Genomic DNA, 26,649 nt, shown 5'->3' with positions numbered 1-26,649 from the left:
AAGAGCATCTTAGAGAAGGTAGAGAGAGAGGTGGAGAGGTTGAAAAGTGAATTCTCGAGTTTAGGGACCAAACCAGCTGAGTGGAGATCGATCCCGAGCGATTCTCGCACCTTTGACCCACAGATACACCTTGAACATGGCTTCCCCGTGTGGGTTTTGAACCGAGCAGGATACCATCACTTCCCCCTCATCCTGGGGTCTCATCAGGGTCAGGGAACCAGTCACCAGTTGCCCATCTCTGACCTGCCACGACACGAAACCTCCGTGTGTTTGGTTACCACTGATGTTGGCACTGGGCAGGTGCCAGGTGAGGTCTCCGGGTGGGTTGGAGTTGGCCACACAGATGCAGGTGACCCCCTCTGACCTCCGAGTGAACTCCGACTGCTGGGAAATCTCCGGCTTGTCTGAGGAGGGAAGGACATCAATGAGACAACGTCACAGCAAAGTTAGAGCGTAAGATAGATTCTTAACACTGAAACACTCATTCCTGCCTTTGTTATCTCCGCACACGACTATCCCAACACTCTCCTGCCCGGCCTCCCATCTTCCACTCTCCGTAAACATCAGCTCATCACAAACTCTGCTGCCCCCGTGTCCTAACTCACACCGAGCCCCGTTCACACATCACTCCCTGTTGCTCACTGAGCTACACTGGCTCCCGGTCCGGCAATGCCATAGTTATAAAATTCTCATTGTTTCAATTCCCTCCTTACCCCCTCTCTATCTCTGTACCCTCCTCCAGCCCCTACAATCCTCCCTATCTCTGTTACCTCCTCCAGACCCTTCAACACTCCTTATCTCTGTTAGCTCCTCAATGCCCTATAACCCTCCCTATCTGTATCATCTCCTACAGCTTCAACAACCCCCTCTTTCTCCGTTATCTCCTCCAGCCCCTACAACCCTCCGAGATCTCTGCGCACCTCCAATTCCGGCCTCCTGTCCATCCCCCGATTCCTATCGCTCCACCATTGGCGGCCGTGCCTTCAGCTGCCTGGGCCCGGAGCTCTGGAATTCCCTCCGTAAACCTCTCCATTTCTATCTCTCTCCTCATTTCAGACACTCCTTAAAATCCGGCCTCTTTCTCTGAGATTTCAGACCCTGTACTAATATCTCCTTATGTAACTCGGAGAGTCACAGGGTGAAAAAAACAGGGAGGTGATGCTAGTTTTGCTAAACAACAGCAAGAAAGCTTCCCTCAGACAGAAAGTGTTTGAGTTTTAAGCAGAGACAGGTGGACTAAAATGCTTACATCGCACATTCAGGTGGGTGATGTTGGAGGTGCTGTTACCCACTGGGTTCCTCGCTGTGCAGTAGAAACCTGCATCATTCTCCCGTGTTACAGGAGTGAAGGGGAGAGTGCGGGTACTTGTGTTTAACTGGGTGCTGGTGTTCCCCTCGATCCTGAACCAGGTGTAATGAGATATCGGTGGGACACTTTCACTGGAGCAGGTTAATATGATATTGCTTCCATGTCTTATCCCACCTGAGGATCTGCTGATGGACACCATCGTCTCTGTGGGGGATCTGGTACAAGGACAGAGAACAATCAGCAGGTAATCTCAACACCCCACAGCTCTCCGAAATCTCTGCGCTCCTCCAATTCCGGCCTCGTGCACATCATCCCATTCCCATCTCTTCAGCATTGGAGAAAATTCTGAAGGAGAGAATCTATCTACAATTGGAGAGGCAAGGTCTGATCATGGATAGTCAGCATGGCTTTATCAGAGGGAGGTCATGCCTAACATATTTGACTGAATTTTTTGAGGAGGTGACCAGGTGTTTAGATGAGGGTAGTGCAGTTGATGTAGTTTATATGGATTTCACCAAAACCTTTGACAAGTTCCCACACGGGAGACTTATAAAGATGGCAAATGCATATCCGATACAGGGTAATTTTATAAGATGTTTTCAAAATTGGCTTAGTTGTAGGAGGCAGAGGGAGATAACAGAAGGATGCATTAGTGACTGGAAGCTAGTGTCCAGTGGCGTACCACAGGGATCTGTGCTCGGTCTCCTATTATTTGCCATTTATATAAACGACATAGATGACTATGTAGGGGGTAGGATTAGGAAATTTGCGGATGACACAAAGATTGGCCGGGTGCTTAACAGTGATGTTGAGTGTCTTGGGCTACGGAAAGATATAGACGAGTTGGTCAAATGGGCAGATAAGTGGAAGATGGAATTTAATCCTGAGAATTGTGAGGTGATACACTTTGGAAGGAGTAATTTGACAAGGTAGTATTCAATGAACTAGGAAGCTCTGAGGAACAAAGGGACCTTGACGTGTGTGTCCCTAGATCTCTGAATGTTTAGGGGCATGTTAGTGGGGTGGGGAAAAAGGCATATGGGACACTTGCCTTTATCAATCGAGGCATAGATTACAAAAGTAGGGAGGTCATTTTGGAGTTGTATAGAACCTTGGTGAGGCCACAGCTGGAGTACTGAGTGCAGTTCTGGTCGCCACATTATAGGAAGGATGTGATTGCACTGGAGGGGCTGCAGAGGCGATTCACCAGGATGTTGCCTGGGATGAAACATTTAAGTTATGACGAGAGGTTGGATAGACTTGAGTTGTTTTCGTTGGAGCAGAGAAGACTGAGGGGCGACCTGATCGAGTTGTACAAGATTATGAGGGGCATAGACAGGGTGGATAGGGGGCAGCTGTTCCCCTTAGTTGAAGGGTAAGTCATGAGGGGGTTCAAGTTCAAGGTGAGGGGCAGTAGGGTAAGGGGGGATGTGGGGAAAACGCTTTTTACCCAGAGGGTATTGACGGCCTGGAATGAACTGCCTGGGAGGGTGGTGGAGGCGGGTTCCCTCACATTCTTTAAAAAGAACCTGGATGAGCACTTGGCATCTCATAACATTCAAGGCTATGCGCCAAGTGCTGGTAAATGTGAGTAGGTAGGTAGGACAGGTGTTTCTCACATGTCGGTGAGGACTTGATGGGCCGAAGGACCTCTTCTGCACTGTGTGATTCTGTGATTCTGTGATTGGCGGCCGTGCCTTCAGCTGCCTGGACCCTAACCTCTGGAATTCCCTCCATCATTTCTCACCTCCTTCAGACAAAATCTGACCCCGCGTCACATACAGAGATATTAGGAGAGGTGAGCAAAAGCTCGCTGAAAGCAGAAGGTTTTAAGGGTGTGTCTAAATGGTTTTAAGGAGCGTCTTTAAGGTTGAGAAATTTGGAGATTGTGTGTCTGTGTTCATGCACATTGAACTGAGAGTCATAGACTTTGCAAATGCCACAGTCTCTTGTCGAATGATTTGTTTGTATTTAGAGAGATGTGGCTTCATCACAGGGAGTCGGAGCATATGGAATCTCAGCAATGCCGACGATAGCACACTCATCGCCAGAACAAAGGAGGAGCTGGAGACTATGGCAGGCCCAGGCTAAAGACACAGTCAGTGTTTTAGACTGAACATCACTGAGGCAAAGACCAACATTATGGCTCAAAATGGCAATGGGAACCTGAAGATTCGAAGCACTGAGATGGAGGCAGTGAACAAATTCAAGTACCTCGGCACAACAATAAACACCAAAATTATATCCAAGAGTGAAATCCCGGTTAGATTAGATCCGGCTAGAGGCGTGAGCAGTGACTTAAGGAATGTCTGGAAGTGCAAAAGCATCAGCCTGAAGCTGAGGAGACGTCCAGTCCGGTCACTAGTGTGAAGTGTCCACTCTCTGGAGGCGAGAGTTGGATTCTGAAGAAAGAGGATGAGAGAAGGGGAACAGCTTTTGAAATGTGGCTATGGAGGAGGATGCTCAGAATCAGCTGGATGGACAGAAAGACCAATGAGCGGGTTAGATCAAGAGGAGACGTTTTGCAAATGAAAGTGTGGTTCTGGTCAGTTAGAGAGAGAAAAGTCGTCAAGTACGGAGATTGGAAACGAAGACTTGACAGCCTTGTCCAGATAACAGTTGAAGGAGAAACTGAGAGCGAAAACATATAGGAAGAAGAAAAATTGGATGTGTGGATAATGTGGACTGAGCGAGGATTGAAGAAAACTGGATTAAAAACAACACGATCCCATTGGCTCCACTGAGACCAAGGTGACAACGAACAAATAAATGTATCTCTACACTCACATTCCACAGTGATGGTTATGAACCCCTCCACTGCTCCATGTTCATTCTCTGCCACACACTGATAGTCTCCAGTGTCCCTGGATGTAACTTGAGGAATCACCAACCACAGCTCATTGTTGGAACTTGTTCTGTTCATTGGGATATTAAGATGTCGCCACGTCAGGTTAGAAGCTGGGAAGCTCTCGACAGAGCAGATTATCACTGCAGAAATTCCCTCAATTATATTGATCGATGAAGCGTTAATTATATAAAGAGAAGTAATTGAGAGATTCTGTGGTGCATCTAAAAACAAATAAAGATTTCATTGTGAGTAAACACAGTGCACAGCAAGACTCCATGTAACATCTATCTCTGATGCCTATATGCATTTCAAGGCATCTTTCCCATTATAAATTCCGATGTTAACACTTATAATGGTCACTGCCTGTGTTTCTTTTTGTTCATTCACAGGATGTGGGCATAACGTTTTTAGTGTGAGCAAGCACAGTGCACAGCAAGGGTCCATGCATTGTGTCTCTGTAACTGATGCCTGTATGCATATCCAAGCAACTTTCCTCAGTATAAGTTCCTAAGTCACATTTCTAATGAACAATACCGATGTAATCTGTCACACTGCAGTTGCATTCCCTCACCAGTAGAGTGCCGTCCATCCACGATGAAAGAAACTTCCTTTCACATCCTCAGGATGTCCCCAAGGGCTTGACAGGCAATGATTTGTATTTGGTCGATGGAGCACTGAGGGGTAAATCTGCAATTCTCTGTTCAGGAGGTTGCTCATCCAATTCAGGGTCTTGTTGATCTGGAGTTTACTTTCCTTCAACACAGATTCGGAGCTGATACCGAGACTCCAGTGCAGCACTGACAGAGGACAGGGAACACACAACCATGTGTGTGTGTGTGAGTGTGTGTGTGTCCAAGTATGCCTGTGTGTGTGAATGCGCAAATGTGCGTGTTTGTTTTTGTATTTGAGTGAGTAAGTGAGTGTGTGCATGTGAGTTTGTATGTGTGAGAGTGTGTGCCTGTGTATGTGTCTATGTATTTTTGTGTGAGTATGTGTGTCTTTATTTGTGTGTGTGTGTGTATGTGTGTGTTGCTGTGCGTGAAAATGAGGGCAAAAACAGAAAGCAAGAAGAAAAATTGGATGTGTGGATAATGTGGACTGAGCGAGGATTGAAGAAAACTGGATTTAAAACTACACGATCCCAATGGCTCCACTGAGACCAAGGTGACAACGAACAAACAAATGTATCTCCGCACTCACATTCCACAGTGATGGTTATGAACCCCTCAACTGCTCCATGTTCATTCTCTACCACACACTGATAGTCTCCAGTGTCCCTGGATGTAACGTGAAGAATCACCAACCACAGCTCATTGTTGGAACTTGTTCTGTTCATTGGGACATTAAGATGTCGCCACGTCAGGTTAGAAGTTGGGACGCTCTCGACAGAGCAGATTATCGCTGCAGAATTCCCCTCAATTATATTGATCGATGAAGCATTAATCATATCAAGAGAATTCATTGAGAGGTTCTGTGGTGCATCTAAAAGCAAAAAAAGATTTCATTGTGAGCAAACACAGTGCACAGCCAGACTCCATGTATCATCTCTCTCTGATGTCTAAATGCATTTCAAGGCATCTTTCCCAATTATAAGTTCCTTTTCCAACATTTATAATGGTCACTGCCTGTTTGTTTCTTCATTTTAATTTACAGGACGTGGGCATAAATATTTTAGTGTGAGCAAGCGCAGTGCACAGAAAGACTCCATGCATTGTCTCTCTGTATCTGATGCCTGATTCCATTTCCAGGCACCTTTCCTCAGTATAAGTCCTATGTCACATTTACAGTGGACACTGCCTATGTAAACTGTCATACTGCAGTTGCATTCCCCAACCAGTAGAGGTGCTGTCCATCCAGAATGAAAGAAACTTCCATACACATCCTCAGGATTTCGCCAAGTGCATGACAGGCAATGAATTGTATTTGATCGATGGAGCACTGAGGGGAAAATCTACAATTCTCTGTTAAGGAGGTTGCTCATCCAATTCAAGGTCTTATTGGTGTGGAGTTTACCTTCCTTCAACACAGAATCGCATCTGATGCCGAGACTCCAGTGCAGCCCTGAGAGAGGAGAGGGACCTCACTCATGTGTATGTGTGTGTGTGTGTGCGTTTGTGTTTTCAAGTCTCTATGTGCATATGTGTGTGTGTGTTTGAGTGTGAGTGTGTATGTGAGTGAGCATGTGCGTGTGAGATGTGTGTGTCTGATTGTGTGCATGTCTGTTTGAGGTTTCCTCTGGTATGCATGTGTTTTTATCTTTGTGTGTGTGTCTGTTTGTGTGTGTCTGTGTATGTGTGTCTGTGTGTGTGTGTGTGAGTGTTGTTGAATTCTGCGTACACTCACATTCCACAGTGATGGTTATGAACCCCTCCACTGATCCATGTTCATTCTCTGCCACACACTGATAGTCTCCAGTGTCACTGGATGTAATGTGAGGAATCACCAACCACAGCTCCTTGTTGGGAGTTGATCTGTTCATTGGGACATTAAGATGTCGCCACGTCAGGTTAGAAGCTGGGAAGCTCTCGACAGAGCAGATTACCACTGCAGAATTCCCCTCAAATATATTGATCGATGAAGCGTTAATCATATCAAGAGAAGTGATTAAAAGATTCCGTGGTGCATCTAAAAAAAGATAAAGATCATTTTACTTACATTGGCTGTGAAGCACTTTGGGAGACCCTGAGATTGTGAATGGTTTGATATCAATGTAGGTTCCTTCATCACAAAGCACGTAATGCAGGCAGACAATTCAGTTCAGTACTCGGGGAGTGCTGCACTGTCAGAGTGTCAGTACTGAGAGTGTTCTGCACTGTCAAAGTGTCTGTACTGAGGGTGTTCTGCACTGTCGGAGTGTCAGTGCTGAGGGATCACTGCACTTTCAGAAGGTCAGTTCTGAAAAAAGTGCAGTACTGTCAGAGGGTCAGTAGAGAGGTGGTGCTGAACTGTTGGAGTGTCAGTACTGAGGGAGTGCTGGACTATCAGAGGGTCAGTACTGAGGGAGTGCTGCATTGTCAGAGGGTCAGTAGAGAGGTGGTGCTGGACTGTTGGAGTGTCAGTTCTGAGGGTGTGCTGGACTGTCAGAGGGTCAGTACTGAGAGAGTGCTGCATCGTCAGAGGGTCAGTAGAGAGGTGGTGCTGAACTGTTGGAGTGTCAGTACTGAGAAAGTGCTGGACTGTCAGACGGTCAGTACTGAGAGAGTGCTGCATTGTCAGAGGGTCACTAGAGAGGTGGTGCTGAACTGTTGAAGTGTCAGTTCTCAGGGTGTGCCGGACTGTCAGAGGGTCAGTACAGAGAGAGTGCTACATTGTTAAAGGGTCAGTAGCGAGGTGGTGCTGAACTGTAGGAGTGTCAGTACTGAGGGAGTGCTGGACTGTCAGAGGGTCAGTACTGAGACAGTGCTGCATTGTCAGAGGGCCAGTAGAGAGGCGGTGCTGAACTGTTGATGTGTCAGTTCTGAGGTTGTGCTGGACTGTCAGAGGTGAATTTTTACCACAGAGTGCAGTTTGTGGGATTTTGCAGTACAAAGTCAGGACTATCACAGCTGATGTAGAATAGGCGAACAAGGAGCAGGAGTAGGCAATTCAGCCCCTTGAGGCTGGCCCACCATTTAACAAGATCACGGCGGATCTGATATTAATCTGAAATCTGCATCCCATCTACCCCCAATAACCTCTCACCCCCTTGCTTAACAAGGATATATTCCCCTCTGCTTTAAAAATATCTAAAGACTCTGTTTCTACCATCATTTCAGGAAGAAAGTTCCATAGTCTCACAACCCTCTGAGTGATAAAATATTCATCTCATCTCTGTCTTAAATGGATGACCCTTTATTTTTAATCAGTGACCCCTAGTTCTAGATTCTTCCGCAATAAGAAACATCCTCTCCACACCCACCCTGTCAAGAGCCCTCAGGATCTTACATGTTTCAATCAAGTCGCCTCTTACTCTTCTAAACCCCAGCGGATACAATCCTAGTCTGTCCAGTCTTTCCTCATCAGACAAACCCACCCATTCCAGGTATTGGTCTAGTAAACCTTCTCTGAACTTATTCCAATGCATTTACATTCTTCCTTAAATAAGGTGACCAATACTGTACACAATACTCCTAATGTGGTCTCATTAGTGCCCTGTACAACTAAAGCGTAAACTCCCTACTTTTGTATTCAATTCCCCTCACAGTAAATAAAAACATTCTATTAGCTTTCCTAGTTGTTTGCTGTACCTGCATATTGGCCTTTTATGATTCATGCACTGGGACACCCAGATCCCTCTGCACCTCAGAACTATGCAATCTCTCACCATTTCGATAAAATGCTTCTTTTTTATTTCTCCTGCCAAAATGGACCATTTCACATCCTTGTGTCATCAGCAAATTTAGTTACCATCCCAACAATCCCTTCATCCAAGTTATTTACAGAAATTGATAACTCTTGAATTCCCAGCAATGACCCCTGTGGCACATCAATCGTTACATTCTGCCAACCTGAAAAAGACCCACTTATGCCTACTCTGTGCAGATTGCTAGCTAGCCTATCTTCTATCCATGCAAAAATGTTAGCCTCTACATAATGAGTTTTTATTTTCCACAATAACCATTAATGTGGCACTTTATCAAATGCCTCCTGGATATCTATGTACAGTAAATCCACCAGATCCCCTTTATCCACTTGCTCCTTCCTCAAAGAAATCCAATAAGTTGGCTAAAGGCGATTTCCCTGTCACAAAATCTTGTTGACTATGCCTGATGACCTTGAGCTTATTCGAGTGCCCTGCGAGAGCTTCTTTAATAATAGCTTCGAACATTTTCCCTCCGGCAGATGTTAAGCCTGTAGTTGCCCGTTTCTGTCTGCCTCTCTTTTTGAATAATGGAGCTACATTTGCTATCTTCCAATCTAATGGGACCTTCCCTCAATCGAGGGAGTTTGGAAAATGAAAAACAATGTATCAACTATCTCACCAGACACTGGGTGTCCATACTTACCTTGCACAGTTAGTACGAAGGTCCGCTCCGATGAAACAGATGGATATCTCAAACTGCAGCTGAGAGTTTGTCCGTGGTGTTTGAGTGATGGGATCAGGGTCAGAACAACAGTATAGTTCAGAGTGACGCCATGCTGAGTTACTTTGTTTGAGACTGATCCAGGTACGTCAGTGGGAGTGTCCCAGGTTAAGACAGGTGCTGCTGTTCCATTGCACGTTGTGTTGAAGGTGCAGCTTACATCCACACGCTTTCCTGCAATAATTTCAGCAGGGAATACCGTGGGTTTATCTGAGAATTCTAACACACAGAGAATGGAGCTTTTTAGAGAAATATAACGTGAAGCATCAGTTCAAATAGAAATCACATTCCCACAAGAGGAAGCACTTTTACAAGGATGATATCAGAACTGAGAGGTTACAACGATCAGGAAAGACTTTTAAACAGGGCTAGAGAGATCGATGGTTTGGATAACCTGATAACATTGATGGGCACAGTCAACACATTTAATCATTGATATTAAATTGAGTATTAGAGGTTTTTTTGGGACTGAAGTGGAAGCTATCAACTGGTCATTGAGAATCAGACAGTGTGTTATAATAAGCTGTGTTTTGAGTTAATATGTAAACGTCACAGTTCGTATTATTTCCTATTGAGTGCTGAATGTGATTTGATGAGTAACTATAACACAGCACTTACCAGAAACGTTAACCCGGGTTACAGGGTAATAGTTATGGCTCGGACCATTGTCAAATTCTATTCTGAAAAAATAAGGTCCTGCATCTTCCCGTGTGATGTTGTTTATAATCAGGGAACAGTCGCCATCTTTCAGGTCTCCAGACAGCCGGGTCCGATGGCGGAACCGTGGTAACTCGTGATTGTGATCCTTGGAGTGAAAGGCTAGGGGAGCCCAGGGAATCTGTTCCTCGGTATTAAACCAGATTCCACCTCGCGGTTGATTTTCCAAATGTGATGGATAACTGTAATGACATTGAATCTGTACACAGGAACCTTCCTGCGCTGTCACCTCTCGTGGAGTGTCACCTTTCCACTCTTGTGACAGTCCAACTGGGGAGAGAAATATCAATATTTAACACTGGATAATTTGTAGATCCACTAGACTCGATATCCACCCCCTCGGCCACTGGGTTACAGTGGCTGCAGTGTGGACCATTTACAGGACACACAAGGAACTCCCCCAGTTTTCACAATGGATGGAAGAGAATCCTGGACACAGGAGTTGACAAGTTCATTCTACATTGGCTAATGGCCCTCAGGACCCTGTTTAGTGAAGCCTGTCTTCCACCCAAAACAGTGTCTACAAGACACACCAATTGAGATCCATTCAGTGCTGATTTATAAAACAGGACAATGGATTAGGATTAGGAGCCCTCAGAACTCCCCCCATTATCACCGTCACGAATCACCGAACATTCTTGACTGCTCTTCAACACAGCTGATTGGCTAATCTGATTCAATCTGATAGGTGTTCATTTTCTCTCCAATGTTTAAGGAATCACCAACCACTCGGCCTCCAATTATTCTCCTCCCCACAAGAGGAAATATGCTCTCTCTACGCAGTCAATTAAAAACTTTCCTCTAAACCTAACATCATACCTCTATATTCCTTTCTCCCTCATGTGTTAATCCAGTTTCCCTCTTAAATACATCGATACTATTCACCTCAGCCACTCCCTGTGGTAGCGAGTTCCACATTCTCCCCACTCTCTATGTAAAGACGTTTCTCCGGAATTCCCCATTGGATTTATTAGTGACGATCTCATGTTGACGCCCCCTAGTTCTGTTCTCCCCTCATAACAAGAGGAAACACTCTCTCTGTATCCACTCCATCAAAACCTTTCTCAGTTTTAAAAACCTCGATTAGGTGACCCACTCAGCCATCTCACTTCTTGAGAATATAGACCCAGCCCGTCATTCCTGTCCTCATATGTTTACCCCCACATTTCTGGCATCATTATTGTAAATCTTCTCTGCACCCTCACCAGGGTCTCTATATCCTTTTTATAACACGGTGACCAGAACTGCAGGCAGCACAGTCAGTGTGGCCTGACTAAAATTCAATACAGGTTTTCCATCACTTCCCTGCTTTTCAATTCAATCCCTTTAGGAATAAAGTCTAGCTTTTGGATTAGTATTTTTATGACCTTGTTAATCTGTGGTGTAGCTTTTGGTGAATGATGTATTTGTATCCGGGATCCCTTTGTTCCTCGATCCCACCTTGGCCTGAGACCCAGACTGACCTCGGGCATTGCGAGCGGAGGGCGGGAACGCCGAGTCCTCACAGACCTCGGGAGTTTCACGCGTGCGCGGGGGGGCCAGGAGCAAAATCTGGTGCTTTTGTCATTTTTTGGGGGGCCGAGGGCAAGCCCCAATGCGTCTGTGCAAAAAACAAACAGCCCAAAAAACCCAGGTCACGTGACCCAGGGGCAGAGCGCCAGAGCTGAGAGGAGTCCCGGGGAGGGAACAGGGAGAGGGGACGGTGAGAGGTCACAAAAGAGGAGCCCCGGACAGGGAGAGGCAACAGGGGAAAGGTCCCAAAAGAGGGAGCCCCAGACAGGGGTCAGAGACAGGGGACGGGGAGAGGTCCCAGTTACTGAGAATGAGGAGCAGAGAGAGAGAGGCTCCAAGCAGAACAACAGCTGCGGTTGGCAGACTTTAAGTGGTGAGGGCTCAGGAGAAGAGCTGGAGATTGAAGAAGGCAGCAGAAGGTTGGTGACTCTGTGCTGTGGCCTGTTGGGGTGAAGGTTCCCCCTTTCGGAGCAGTGGGATTCTGTTTCAATTGGCCATTGACAGTTCGGCGGACGCGCAGCTGATTTTGCTGAGCTCCCGCCTCCCTGAGAATTGAAATGGGGCTCGGTGACCTCGGGAGTTCCCCTCGATGTCCCCGGGCATCATTTTACACATCAGCGAGCGGGCCCCGCCCCCTCTCGCCAACACCTAAATTCCTGCCCATTGAATCTTGTCGCTTCATTCTCTTAACAAGTGTCATGTATCTCAAACCACGTCTACTTGAATCAAAACGTTATTGGTTCCTAACTGAACAATACCAAAAATAAATCGGGTTCCTGTTCCTCCATCAGCAACTCTTCAGAATCCTGCTGAAGTCATGGATATTTCGGAAGGACAGGGAACAAGAAGCTTCTGGTATCAGCGTTTATTGTGGGGCCCAGTTCAGTTTGAACAAATAAACAAAACCATCTTTGAAAGTCATGAACCCAACACAGCGGCACCACCGACACATGCAGAGCTCAAGCGAGAGGCGCTTTGCTGCTGAGTTTCACAGTGTCTGCTGGAGGAGGGTCAGTGCTGACAGGGTCTGGTCATGGAGTGAACCACGTTGTCTGGAGTCACATGTAGGCCAGACCAGATATAGACGGCAGATTTCCTTCCCTCAAGGCCATTACTGAACCAGATGGGTGTGTATGAAATTCGATGATTGTTTCATGGTCTCCATTACTGAGACTAACTCCCATTAGTGTAAACAGAGTGAACAGTTTTCCATTTAACCCACCTTTCCCGTTCTCTCCCGTGTTTTTCTCTCTCTTACTCGATAATTTGATTCTGCCGAGGACCCCTTGAAAAATCATGGACCCCAATTAGACAGCCAATGGAATAATGAATTTTTTTGGATCCTCGTTGTATCAGGAATCTCTTTAGATTCTCATTATCCAAGGGATCCAAACCCCATATTGTTGTATTGATGATTCCGATGCAGCATTGTAGACTGACTTGTCCCCAAGCTCAGCACTGACCCTACTCCAGCAGACACAGTGAAACACACTAAAAAAAGCGCCTCTAGCCTGAGCTCTGCATGTGTCGGAGGTGCCACTGTGCTGGGTTTATGACTTTCAAAGATGGTGTTGTTTATTTGTTCAAACTGAACTGGGCCCCACACGAAACGCTGAGACCAGAAACCTTTTGTTCCCTGTCCTTCTGAAATATCCATGATTCAGCAGGATTCTGAAGAGTTGCTGATAAGGGTCTTTAAATTGTCAGACTGTAAAATGGTGGAGGCCATTCAGCCCATCTTGCATATGCTGGCTCTTTGAAAGATCTGTCCAATTATTTTCACTTCTGCTCTCGCCTCCACAGCCCTGCAAAATGTCCCCTTCAAGTATTCAAGTACCCAGTTCCCCTTCTGAAAGTTCCTGTTGTATCTGCTTCCACCGCCCTTTCAGGCAGTGAGTTAATGGTCTCTCTCTGATCTGCAAAGTGCTAAGATTCTGTGAAATTTAAAATCTGCAGCAGATCAGAGACAATCATGATAACTCGGAATATTTAACAGCTTTACATACGGTCAGCTTTGCCTTCCTTCTCTCTTTCAGTTATGTTGCTCCATTATCGAAGGTTCTAGCATGGTGAGAATGGACAGGAAGTGTGACGCTGAACAGCCTGTCTATTCTAGGAACTGCTGTGTTGTCTTCATGGGCAATTCTGACTAAAATCAGCAAAAGGCACAAATTTCAGGTTATTGTTATCAGAGTCCCAGCATTGGGATAGACTTCATTCCCCAGTTTTCATCCCTGATTTCCGACTCACCCCATCACTCCCCATCGCTCACTGACCAACGCCCGACATCACCTGAAGTTTATGATTCCGCTCTAGCTGCTACAACACTGGCTAACTCTGCAACCTCCTCCAGCCCCTCCAACCCACCAACACCTCTGCTCTTCTCCAATTCTGCTGTCAGACAGGGAGTCAGTTTAAAGCAGTGAGCACAGGGGTAATGGGTGAATGGGACTTGGTGTGAATTTGTACACTGGCTCATTTCTGAATCGGTTCCCTATCACAGCGCAATAAGAATGATATTTTACAAAGATTATTAACCATAAATCTGTCCGAGCTGACGATGATATTACCTTGGAGAAGTGACAGGAGGAAGTAAGATTTCCCGATCATTGTCCACTCCCAGATATTCTATCCACTTCTCACTCTGAAGTTCTGAAAGAGAATGAAGTTAATGAGACCTCACCTCTTGTCCGACAGCTCTCGAGAGATCAGCACTGCTTTTAGACAATGTCTTCACAGACTAATTTGATTCTCTTTGGGATGATAGGTGCTCTGCAGCGAGTTACAAGGTTTTAAGACAGAAAAAGTACATAAGGTTTGCATTTCTATACCACCTATCACCACCCCAGGACATCCCAAAGCTCATGTCTCTGCACTTCCCTCGCCCCTTGAGCTTGAAAGATGATCTCTACAACAGACTTGAGGCTCAACCTCAGATCTCAATAATCAGTAGAAATCTTTCAAAGGCATCAATAATTGGAATCTGTCTTTATAAAGTCACAACATCACAAAGGATGGTATTCGTCGTGGAAGTGAATTCCAATCATTCCGTTACTTACCCGGGACCTGTCTGACTGCTCGCCTGGGGAGGAACTGCCCACACGCTCTGCTTGGGCTGAATGACCTCTTCCTGTGCTGATCCATCTGTGGATTTAATTAGAAAGAGCTGATGTGTCACTGCGACTGAAAATGAGGAAGTTGGAACAAAGTCAGAAAACAGCACTTTGCTGTGCACTTTCAGTAAACCCTGTGTCTGTATAAGAATATAAGAACAGAACAAATAGGATCAGCTGGACAACCTGACATTTTCCTTCCTTATATTCCATTCTCTCATTTTTTTATCCACTCACTGAAACTATTATTCTCTCTCTGCAGCCTCTTTGTGTCTTCCTCACAACTTATTTTCCTGCCCACCTTATATATTTCCTACCTATCTTCACCATACAGTCAGAAAAGCTGTCTACAGTACAGTCTGTCTCTTCATCCAAGTCACTAATGTAGGTGTAAATAGTTGAGGCCTCAGCACTGATCCCTGTGGTACTCCGCTAGTTACAGTTTACGAAGCTGAAAATCACCCATTTATCCTGGCTCTCTGTATCTTGTCAGTTAGCCAGTCCTCTATCCATATTAATATATCACCCCCAACACCATCCAATTTTACCCTGTGCAGTATCCCTTTATGTGGCACCTTATGGAATGCCTTTTGGAAATCCAATGTCATGAAGAGATATTTGTGTGTAAAATGTTCTTAGAAATTATTTTTTAAAATATAATTCTAGTGCTGGTACATGTATAGTTGTGTGTCTGTCTGTGTCTTAATTGGATTAAAGCCAGCTGGTCTGTGTGCTTTGATAAAAACAAAAAACTACTGCGGATGCTGGGAATCCAAAAGAAAAACAGAATTACCTGGAAAAACTCAGCAGGTCTGGCAGCATCGGCGGAGAAGAAAAGAATTGATGTTTCGAGTCTTCATGACCCTTCAGCAAAACTGAGTAAAGTAAGGAGAGGGGTAAAATATAAGCTGGTTTAAGGGGGTGGAGGTCGGGGGAGAGAAGTTGGGGGGGTGCACTTTACAACCATCCGGACTGAATATTGAATTCAACAATTTAGATCTTGAACTCCCTCCCCCATCCCCACCCCCTTTTCCGTTTCTTCCCCCTCCCTTTGCTTTTTTTCTAATATTTTATATAGATTTTTCTTTTCCCACCTATTTCCATTATTTTTAAATCTATAACTGTAATGCCCTGGCAGTTTTTCCACCCCCACCGGCACTAGAGCTGTACCTTGAGTGTCCTGCCATCCATTCCTAATTAGCACATTCTCTTAGATAATATCACCACCTTTAAGACCTCATTGTTCCTTTGTCTGTGACATCTTTTGATTATCTGTTCCTATCACTGCTTGCTTGTCCCTACAACTACCCCCCCACCCCCACCCCCCGCACCAACTTCTCTCTCCCCCCTTTAAAACAGCTTATATTGCACCCCTCTCCTAACTTTACTCAGTTCTGCTGAAGGGTCATGAGGACTCGAAACATCAAGTCTTTTCTTCTCCACCGATGCTGCCAGACCTGCTGAGTTTTTCCAGGTAATTCTGTTTCTGTGTGCTTTGGTGTTTAGTAGTTTTGAGATGTTAATTGGGTGAATTGTGAGGAGAACAGTAAAATGTTCATTTGCATTTGTTGAATAAACCATTCAAGTTAGGGGTAAAATCTTGCACCTAGTTAGAAGAATCCAAAAGATGTATTTATTTTTTTCAACGTACTAATGAAATTGGTGCTATGAAAGAGTGTTTTATTGTTCGAAGAGCCCGTGTTCAGAAGACCGAGTGATACAATGGAAAATTTACATTCAAAGGGAAAGCTTGCTATTTAAAGAAAGGAGTTTGTGTGTGTAAGGCAGAGGCATTTCAGACCTAACCAGCCTGTAGCCTCCAATCAACTTGCAAAGGAACCTCATTCGGTATTCGTAATGTCAAATGTGCTTTGCCTGGTGTCTATATCATGCCAATGGTTTATTGTTGCCTTAGTAGAGATTTACGAGGGGGTCATTAATTGGAGGATTTGTTAAAAAGTTATTATATTTGTTATTTGTAGCCAATGTGTGTGTGATAAATTTGTTGTTAAATTAATCAATGTTTTATTTAGTTTTATTTAAAAAAAACACAAGACTCGGTGGTGTTATTGCTACTGAATTCAAAGTCTTCATCTCGAAATTACAAATAGCAAATTGGGTTATGACAGTTGTTTGAATTTTCCCTCTGGGATTTGAACAACTCAGCCTTTACCATTGGCTGTGTCATAATCCCAAATACACCACATCTACAGGTTCCCTTTTATCCGACCCACTTGTTACATCCTCGAGGAAATCTAATAATGCTTTCAATCATGATATCCCTTTCACAAACCCATGTTGACTCTGTCTGATTGTATTATAGTTTTCTAAATGTCCTGTTGCTACCTCCTTCATAATGATTTCTGTTATTTTCCCAATGACAGGTGTTATGCTAACTGACCTGCAGTTTCCGTCCTTCTGTCTCCCCACTGCCCCCCCCCCCCACCTTTCTTGAACAGGGGTGTTTCATTTATGTTTTTCCAAACGGCTGGGATATTCCCATAATCTAAGGAATTCTGGAAGATTACAACCAATGCATCCACCGTCTCTGTAGCCATTTGCTTTCAGACCCTCAGATTCAGGCCGTCTGCTCCATGGGACTTGTGAACATTTGTCCCATTAGTTTTCTGAATACTTTTTCTCTGGTGTCAGTGATTGTTTTATGTTCCTCCCTCCTTATTGCACCTTGACTTTCTCCTGCTATTGGGATGGTTTTAGAGATGTTTACTGTGAAGACAGACATAGAATTCTTCTTGAAAGTCTCTGCCATTTCCTTGTTTCCCATTATTAATTCCCCAGTCTGATTGTCTATGTGTCTGATTTTTATTGTAGCTTCTCTCTTATTTTAATATAAAACATCTCTCTGTAATTGTTTATGGTTCTTGCTAGTTTACTCTCATATTATGATTTCTGCCGCCTTTTATATCTTCTCTCACTTTTCTGGTTTCTCAAATTTTCCCAATCTCCAGCCTATCACTAAGCTTACCAACATTGCCGGCTTTATCTCACAATTGGATACCGTCCTTAGCTTCCTGAGTTAGCCGCCGATGCTCCATCCTACTTATAGATTCTTTCTTTCTGAATGCAATATATCTTTATTGGCATTTATGAAAGATGTTTTTAGATGCCTGTGAGTCCTCATCCTCCACTCCCCCTATAACCTGCCATCCCACTCTACTGGGGCCGACTCTGCTTTCAACCCGTGTAATTGCGTTTGGTTACATTTATGCCACTAGCTTAAGACGCAAGTTTCTAAACTGAATATTAAATTTCAACACGGTTTGATTAATCTTCCCTTGAGGGTCCTTTACAATGAGATGTTAATTAGTCTTCTCTCATTAAACATTTCCAGGTCTAAAACAGCCTCTTCCCTCGTTGGTTCTATGTTGGATTGTTCTGAAATACTGTCCTGAATACAATCTGTGAAATCACGCTGAAGGCTACATTTGCTAATTTGATTTGTCTAACCTATATGACGATTGAAAACTCCCATGATTATTGTGTTGCCTTTCTCACAAACCTCCTCATGTATTGATTTATAATCTGTCCCTGCAGTGTAACGACTGTCAGGGGGGAGTATGGACCAACCCACCAGAGATTTATTTCCCTTCCTATTTTTTACATTTACCAAAACTGACTGGCATCTTGACATCTGAGCCAAAATCATTTCTCACTACTTTACAGGTTTCATCTTTTATTAACAGAGCTACCCCACCTCCTTTCCATTTTTCCTATCCTTTCAAAATTCCAAATCTTCTTCAATTTTCAATTTCCAGCCTTGGTCACCTTGCAACCAACTCTCCGCAGTTCTATCTTATCTTACCCAATCGTCTCTAATTGTACTATGAGTTCATTCATTTTGTTAGAAATATATTTTTTGTATATTCATTCTTCCATGGGAAGTGGGAATCACTGGCTAGGCCAGCATTTATGGCCCATCCCTAATTACCTTGAGAAGGTGGTGGTGATCTGCCTTCTTGAACTTCTGCACATCATGTGGTGTAGGTACAACCACAATGCAGTTAGAGAAGGAATTCCAAGATATTGACCCAGCGGCAGTGAAGGAACGGCGCTATATTTCAAAATAAGGATGATGTGTGCCTTGGAGGGGTACTTCCAGGTGCTGGTGTTCCCCTTTCTCTGCTGCCCTTGTGCTTCTCGATGGTAGAGGTTGTGGGTTTGGAAGATGCTGTTGAAGGAACCTTGCTGAGTTGCTGGAGTTCATATTGTAGATGGGACACACTGCTGCCACTGTGCATTGACGATGGAGGGAGTGAATGTTTGCTGTGGTTGAAGGTGTGCCAGTCAAGCGGGCTGCTTTGTCCAGGATGGTGTCGAGCTTCTTGAGTGTTGTTGGAGCTTCACTCATCCAGGCAAGTGGAGAGTATTCCATTCACACTCCTGACTTGTGCTATGTCGATGATGGACAGGTTTTGAGGAGTCAGGAGATGAGTTACTCACCGCAGGATTCCCAGCCTCTGAGCTGCTCTTACAGTCAAAGCATTTATGTGGCTATCTAGTTCATTTTCTGGCCTATGGTAACTCCCAGGCTGTTGACAGTGGGGGATTCAGTGATGGTGATGACATTGAATGTCAAGGGGAGATGGGTAGATTCTCTCTTGCGTGTATTCAGCTTAAGAACCTTTCTGTCTTTTTCCCATTTCCCCTACTCTGACCTTATTTGCTGGGACACTGGTTGATGCTGGTTTCAGTGTCAGTTTGCCTCAGTTGGTCACACTCTGGCCTCTGTCTCAAGACTGATGTTCCCTCTTGGTAGTGACAGTGATGGGAGTGTTGGGGAGGATGTGGATATTGACCCCACTGCTCCCCCTCCCATACTCCGCCATTTTATCCTGGGATACCCGCCAGGTTCCTTGTTCCAGCTGCGATGGGTAGCCCTTCCACACTTTCCTGTGGGCCCCGCCCTTCATGTCTAAAAGTGCTAAGTTAGAGCAGGGATGGAGAAATAAACAGGGGGCGTGGGATGAGTGCTGTGGGTCTCACAGCCAGAACTGACGCTGCCCTCAACTCTGGGGAGAGGATGAGTTTTCACAAGCTCTCTGTCTTAACAACATCGTAACCACAGTGTGAAGGTTGTCCCCATTCCCCTATCTTAATAATATTATAAAGACAACTGGGTGATGTCCTACAGTCTCTGAGAAGGAAATTAGTGTGTTTACAGCAGCACCACTGGCAAGAGAGTGTAAGTACAGTGTGACATGTTTACATGGGAAATTTTCGTGATAAATGTGGACACAGGAATTTACATAATTTGGCGGGGAATTGCAATGTCATGAATTAACAGATTGGAGCAGGAAGGTTGTCCCTGAGTAAGATGTTTAATAAAAAGATACCTGTGCAGAACAGTCTGAGCATTTTAATCCCTTGTGACAATAAATGTAATATTATAGCAAATTCAAAAGCTTCTTGTAATCTATCACAGAATAAACAAGTTGCAGAATTCAGAAAGCACATTCTGAAATGTTAACAAAGTTGAGCGACGTCACCTTCTGCTCATTACTACTCGACAATGTTGGCTGCACGCAGTGAGGCAGTCCCTCGGTTGTGATGTGTCCACACAGCAGGACTGGGATGCATCAACATCAAAGGACATGCTTAGTTGCTGCCGAGCAATGCATTTATTGCGAGCCTGCTGCACACACGCCCTGTCGAAGGACCCTCTGTGGGTCCATTCTGAATCGAGGCAGATCAACGTTTCCACAAAAACTTGCATTGATCTAGCGCCTTTAACGCAGCAAACTGTCCCAAGGCACTTCAGGGGATTGTTAGCTACATAGAAATCCATCTCTGAGACACGTAATGAGATATTAAGGACACGTGACCAAAAGCTGAGTCAACAAATCCAGTGAATAAGGATTGTGTTAAACAGGAGAGAGAGAGAGAGAGAGTGATAGACAGTGAAGGAGAGAGAGAGAGAGACGGAGAGAGAGAGAGAGAGAGAGAGAGAGAGAGACTGAATATCTTTCCCCAATGGATCAGCGTCAAGTTGTCACTGGAGAAGCATTTCATTCCAAACCACACCAACCACAGACCCATTCAGTCCCTTCCTCCCTCTCTACCCCTCTCCCCCAGTGGGTTGTTTCGTGTTCCCAGGAACCTTAATCCCTGACTCCACCCACAAACCACCTCAACCCCTCTTCCCGTTTCACAATCATTTTCGCTTGAATCTGATAAGTGCATATTCCGTCTCATCTTCCCTGTGGACAGTCCCATCACCACTGGGCACCCTGAGGACTTGGGGATTGGCGTAGAGAAGGTTGTCGGGTTTGTCGGGGATCCCATGTCCAGCATCGCCTCCCACTGCACCTTCGGAGAGATCCCGGGGAGCTGGGGTCTCCCCCTCACTAGTTGTGTCTCTGGTTGTGTTCCGGGGCTCAGTAATCAGCACGTTCTGTTTACCCTACAGAGAAATGGAAACAGAAGACAACCTCACATCATTTACTGGCACTGATAGGGTTAAATTAATGTGCAACCTCGTTAGTGTCTGTCGTGGCTCAGTGGGTTTAACCTTCTTTCTCGTATCATACCAAAGAAACCACCTATGCCAGTGAAGCACTCCCTCAGTACCGACCCCCTGTCAGTCTCGCACTCGCTTCAGTACCGACCCTCTGACAGTACAGCACTCCCTCAGTATTGACCCTCCGACAGTGCAGCAGTCCCTCAGTACTGACCCTCTGACAGTGCAGCACTCCCTTAGTACTGACCCTCCGACAGTGCAGCACTCCCTTCACACTGAACACCTGTCAGTCTCGCACTCCCTGGGTAATGGCTCTGGCGAGTGACGGCTTGGATTCTGCACTCAGGTGCCTGGTGTGAGGCTCAATAACATGAATCTTGTAATCAGAGAGAGGATGTGAGAGAGAGAGAGAGAGAGAGAGAGAGAGAGAAAGAAAGCACGGAAAGGGATAGAGAGTTAAAGAGGAAAATTGCATTTTTAAATAGAACATTTAAAGACTGGGAATGAAATCTTAAACCATTCAACGTTTATATTAGTAATAAAATTGATACTATTAAAGGGGATTTATTGTTAGAAGAGATGGAGTTCAAAGGTCCTGATGATACAATGAGAATTTACATTCAAAGAGAAGCGCTGGGTATAACTTCAGTAGTTTTGTGTGTGCAGAGCAGATGCTTGTAACATCAAAGCAGCTGTAAGCCTGCACCTGTCTGCAAAGGAACCAAAGTGAAAGGAACCTCATTTGGAATTTGTAAGGTGAAAATGCTTTGCCTGGAGTCTGCTTAAAGTTTATGGATTGTCTTAGAGGAGATAAGTTTGGGAATTTGTTATAAAGTTATGATAATACTAGTTTGTTGCCATATGCATATGTTCAATTTGTGTAAATAAATAAATGCCTCATGTAGATTCTTATAAAACCATCTCGAGAGCTGGTGGTCTTATTCCTGAATTAAGAGCTGCATCTCAAACATGCCACTTGGAAACATAGGTTATGACAGTTGTTAAAAGTTTCCCTCTGGGATTTTAAACAACAGCCTTCACCAAATGCTGTGTCATAACAGAGAGACAGTGCGATACTGAACCATTGCTGACTCCACAGGTACAAATCCATGGCCTACCCCACTGGGAATCTGGGACACGTATTGTCTACACACTGAGATTGAAGCTTTGGAGTGAGTGTAAACAGCTCCTGTACCTGGTGCTTCACAGAGAGTGGACTGGGGGTCAATGCAATGCCACTGGTCCCTGAAACTCTCTCCTCCTTCGCTGTTTTTCTCCTGCAATAACACAAGATGACTCTGTGGTTATCATATAGCACAGAGTCAGTGCAGCACAGACACAGAGCCCACTGTAACCTTACACCAATGGCTGGATTGTCTCTTTAAATCACTTCTGCAAAAAGACACAGAATCGACACCATCCAGGACAAAGCAGCTCGATTGATCCACACCCCATCCACCACCTTAAACATTCACTCGCTCCACCACGAACACAGTGGCAACAGTGTGTGTACCATCTACAAGATGCGCTGCAGCAACTCTGCTAGGCTCCTTCAACAGCACTTTCCAATCCCGCGACCTTTACCATCTGGAAAGACAAGGGCAGCAGACACATGGGAACACCACCACCTGGACGTTCCCCTCCAAGTCACTCACCATCCGGACTTGGAAATATATCGACGTTCCTTCACTGTCGCTTGGTCAAAATCCTCGATCCCACTCCCTAACAGCACTGTGGATGTGCTTACACCACATGGACTGCAGCGGGTCAAGAAGGCTGCTCACCTCCACCTTCTCAAGGGCAATTAAGGATCACCAGTGACAGCCACATTCGATGAAAGAATTAAAAATCTCACAGCTCTATGCATTTATTGCGAGCCTGCTGCACACACGCCCTGTCGAAGGATCCTTTATGGTTCCATTCTGAATCGAAGCAGATCAGATTTACTACAAAAACTTACATTTATATAGCACCTTTAATGACGCAAAATGTCCCAAGGCTCATCAGAGGATGGTTAGTCACATCTTCATCTGACTCTGAGGCACATGAGGAGATATGAGGGACAGGAGACCAAAAGCTGAGTCAACAAATTCAGTTATAAACGGGCATCTTAAAGGAGGAGCAAGAGAAAGAGAATGAGAGAGAGAAAGAGAAAGAGAAGAAGAGACAGGGAGGGAGAGAGCGCGAGAGAGAGAGAGAGAGACAGAGAGACAGTGAACCTCTGTCCCAATGGCTCAGCATCCGGTCCTGTCTGGAGAAGCATTTCATTCCACACCACACCAACCGCAGCCCAATTCCATCCCTTCCTCTTTCTCTCCCCCTCTCCCCCAGTGGGTTGTTTCATGTTCCCAGGAATCTCAATCCCTACCCCCAACCCCACACCTCCTCACTCCCACTCCCGATTTCACATTCAGTTTTGGTCGAACCTGATCTGTGCGTATTCCGTCTCCTCTTCCCTGTGGTCAGACCCATCACAACTGGACACTCTCAAGACATGGGGATTGGCGTAGAGAAGGTCATCGGGGTTCCCATGTACAGCATCGCCTCCCACTGGACCTTCAGAGGGACCCCGGGGAGCTGGGTTCTCCCCCTCGCTAGTTGTGTCTCTGGTTGTGTTCCGGGGCTCAGTAATCAGCACGTTCTGTTTACCCTACAGAGAAATGGAAACAGAAGACATCCTCACAGCATTTACGGCACTGATAGGGTTAACTTATTGTGCAGCCTCGTTAGTGTCAATCATGTCTCATTGGGATATAACTGTGTCTCTCACATCACATGAAACACACCACATATGACATTGCAGAACTCTCTCAGTACTGACCCTCCGACAGTGTAGCACTCTCTCAGTACTGATCCTCTGACAGTGCAGCAATCCCTCAGTACTAACCCTCCAACAGTGCACCACTCCCTCAGCACTGACCTTCCAACAGTGCCCACTCTCTCAGTACTGACCCTCCTACAGTCCAGTGCTCCCTCAGTACTGACCCTCCGACTGTGCACCACTCCCTCAGTACTGACCCTCCGACAGTGCAGTGCTCCCTCAGTACTGACCCTCCGACAGTGCACCACTCCCTCAGTACTGACCCTCCGACAGTGCAGTGCTCCCTCAGTAGTGACCCTCCGACAGTGCACCACTCCCTCAGTACTGACCCTCCGACAGTGCAGCACTCCCTCAGTACTGACCCTCTGTCAGTCTCGCACTCCGTCGGTAATGGCTCTGGCGAGTGCCAGCTTGAATTCTGCACTTAGGTGCCTGGTGTGAGGCTCAGTAACATGAACCTTGTAATCAGAGAGAAGTTGAGAGAGGGAGAGAGAGAGAGAGAGAAAGAGAGGTTGGGATGGAGAGACAGAATGTCATGATGCGATTAATGAATATCATGTTATTGGAAATTAATTTTATTAAAATCGATGTTTAATCTGTGGGTGTGTCTGTGTGTGTTTTAGTTGGAATAAAGCCAGCCAGTCTGGGTGCTTTGATGTAAAGTAATTTTGAGATGTAAGCAGGGAGGCAAAGAGGCAATTTGCATTTTTAAATAGTGCATTCAAATCCTGGGAGTGAAATCATAAACCAAGCAACATTTATATTACTAATGTAATTGATATTATGAAAGGGGATTTATTGTTAGAAGAGGTGGAGTTCAAAGGTCCTGATGATACAATGAGAATTTACATTCAAAGAGAAGCGCTCGGTATAATTTAAGCAGTTTTGTGTGTGCAGAGCAGAGGCTTGTAACATCAAAGCAGCTGTAAGCCTACACCTGTCTGCGAAGGAACTAAAGTGAAAGGAACCTCATTTGGAATTTGTAAGGTGAAAATGCTTTGCCTGGTGTCTGAGTAAGTCTTTGGGTTGTTTTAGAGCAGATTAGTTTAAGAATTTGTTAACAAGTTTTGATAATTCTAGTTTGTAATCATGTGTATATGTTGAACTTGTGCAAATTAATAAATGTCTCATGTAGTTTCATGTAAAACCATCTCGAGAACTGGTGGTCTTATTCCTGAATTAGAGATGCATCTCAAACATTCCACTTGGAAATATAGGTGATGACAGTTGTTTAAAGTTTCCCACTGGTATGTTAAACAACAGCCTTTACCAGTTACTGTGTCATAACAGAGAGACAGCATGATACTGAACCATTGCTGACTCCACAGGTTCAAATCAATGGGTAATTCAATTGGGAATCTGGGACACGTGTTGTCTACACACTGAGATTTAAGCTTTGGAGTAAGTGTAAAAATCTCCTGTACCTGGTGCTTCACAGAGAGTGGACTGGGGGTCAATGCAATGTCACAGGTATCTGAATCTCTCTCCTCCGTCGCTGTCTTTCTCATGCAATAACACAATATCACACTGTGGTTATCATATAGCAGAGAGTCAGTGCAGCACAGACACTGAGCCCACTGTAACCTTACTCTAACGCACGGACTGTCTCTTTAAATCACTTCTGCACAAAGCACAGAATCAAGAAGCTCGACACCATCCAGGACAATGCAGCCCGATTGATCCACACCCCATCCACCACCTTAAACATTCACTCGCTCCACCACGAACACACAGTAGCAGCAGTGTGTGTATCATCAACAAGTTACACTGCAGCAACTCAGCAAGGCTCCTTCGACATCACCTTCCAAACCCGCGACATCTACCATCTAGAAGGACAAGGGCAGCAGACATATGGGAACACCACCACCCCGAAGTTCCCCTCCAAGTCTCTCACCATCCTGACTTGGAAATATATCGACGTTCATTCACAGTCGCTGGTCAAGTTCCTGGAGCTCCCTCCCTAACAGCACTGTGGGTGTGCCTACACCACATGGACTGCAGCGGATCAAGAAGGCTGCACACCTCCACCTTCTCAAGGGCAATTGGGGATGAGCATTAATTCTGGTATCACCAGTGTCAGCCACATTGGATGAAAAAATTAAAAATCTCACAGCTCAATGCATTTATTGCGAGCCTGCTGCACACACGCCCTGTCGAAGGAGCATTTGTGGTTCCATTCTGAATCGAAGCAGATCAACGTTACTACAACAACTTGCTTTTACATAGCACATTTAATGTAGCAAAATGTCCCAAGGCTCATCCGAGCGTTGCTTGTCAAATCTTCATCTGACTCTGAAGCACATGAGGAGATATTAGGGACAGGAGACCAAAAGCTGAGTCAACAAAGTAAGTTATAAACGGGCATCTCAACGGATGAGCAAGAGATAGAGAATGAGAGACAGACAGAGAAAGAAAGGTAGACAGAGAGTGAGAGAGCGAGAGAGACAGTGAATCCCTATCCCCAATGGCTCAGCATCCAGTCCTCTCTGGAGAAGCATTTCATTCTAAACCACACCAACTGCAGCCCAATTCCATCCGTTCCTCCATATCTCCCCCTCTCCGCCAGTGGGTTGTTTCATGTTCCCAGGAATCTCAATCCCTACCGCCACCCACACACCTCCTCACTCCCTCTCCCCATTTCTCATTCAGTTATGCTCGAAACTGATCTGTGCGTATTCCGTCTCCTCTTCCCTGTGGACAGACCCATCATCACTGGGCACCATGAATACTTGGGGATTGGAGTAGAGAAGGTCCTCGGGTTTGTCGGGGTCCCCATGTACAGCATCGC

At 45.3% G+C, this 26,649-nt stretch overlaps 2 protein-coding genes across 2 annotated transcripts in view; both read right to left on the bottom strand.

Moving 5' to 3' along the window:
* LOC144671566 (uncharacterized) overlaps nucleotides 1–26,649 on the bottom strand; it is a 205,932-nt gene that overhangs the window by 127,593 nt on the left and 51,690 nt on the right. Inside the window, exon 4 of the mRNA XM_078533519.1 lies at nucleotides 10,151–10,207. Coding sequence (XP_078389645.1) covers nucleotides 10,151–10,207 — 57 coding nt within the window. The remainder of the gene's footprint in view (nucleotides 1–10,150; nucleotides 10,208–26,649) is intronic.
* LOC144671614 (myelin-associated glycoprotein-like) overlaps nucleotides 19,678–26,649 on the bottom strand; it is a 125,154-nt gene continuing 118,182 nt past the window's right edge. The window contains exon 12 of the mRNA XM_078533631.1: nucleotides 19,678–20,069. The gene's annotated coding sequence lies outside the window, so the exon portion shown is untranslated. The remainder of the gene's footprint in view (nucleotides 20,070–26,649) is intronic.

Source organism: Cetorhinus maximus, chromosome 33 (assembly GCF_964194155.1).
Source record: "Cetorhinus maximus chromosome 33, sCetMax3.hap1.1, whole genome shotgun sequence".
Taxonomy (NCBI): Eukaryota; Metazoa; Chordata; class Chondrichthyes; order Lamniformes; family Cetorhinidae; genus Cetorhinus; species Cetorhinus maximus.
Note: the sequence above shows the minus strand (reverse complement) of the source record. Positions and strands in the feature narration are given on the sequence as shown.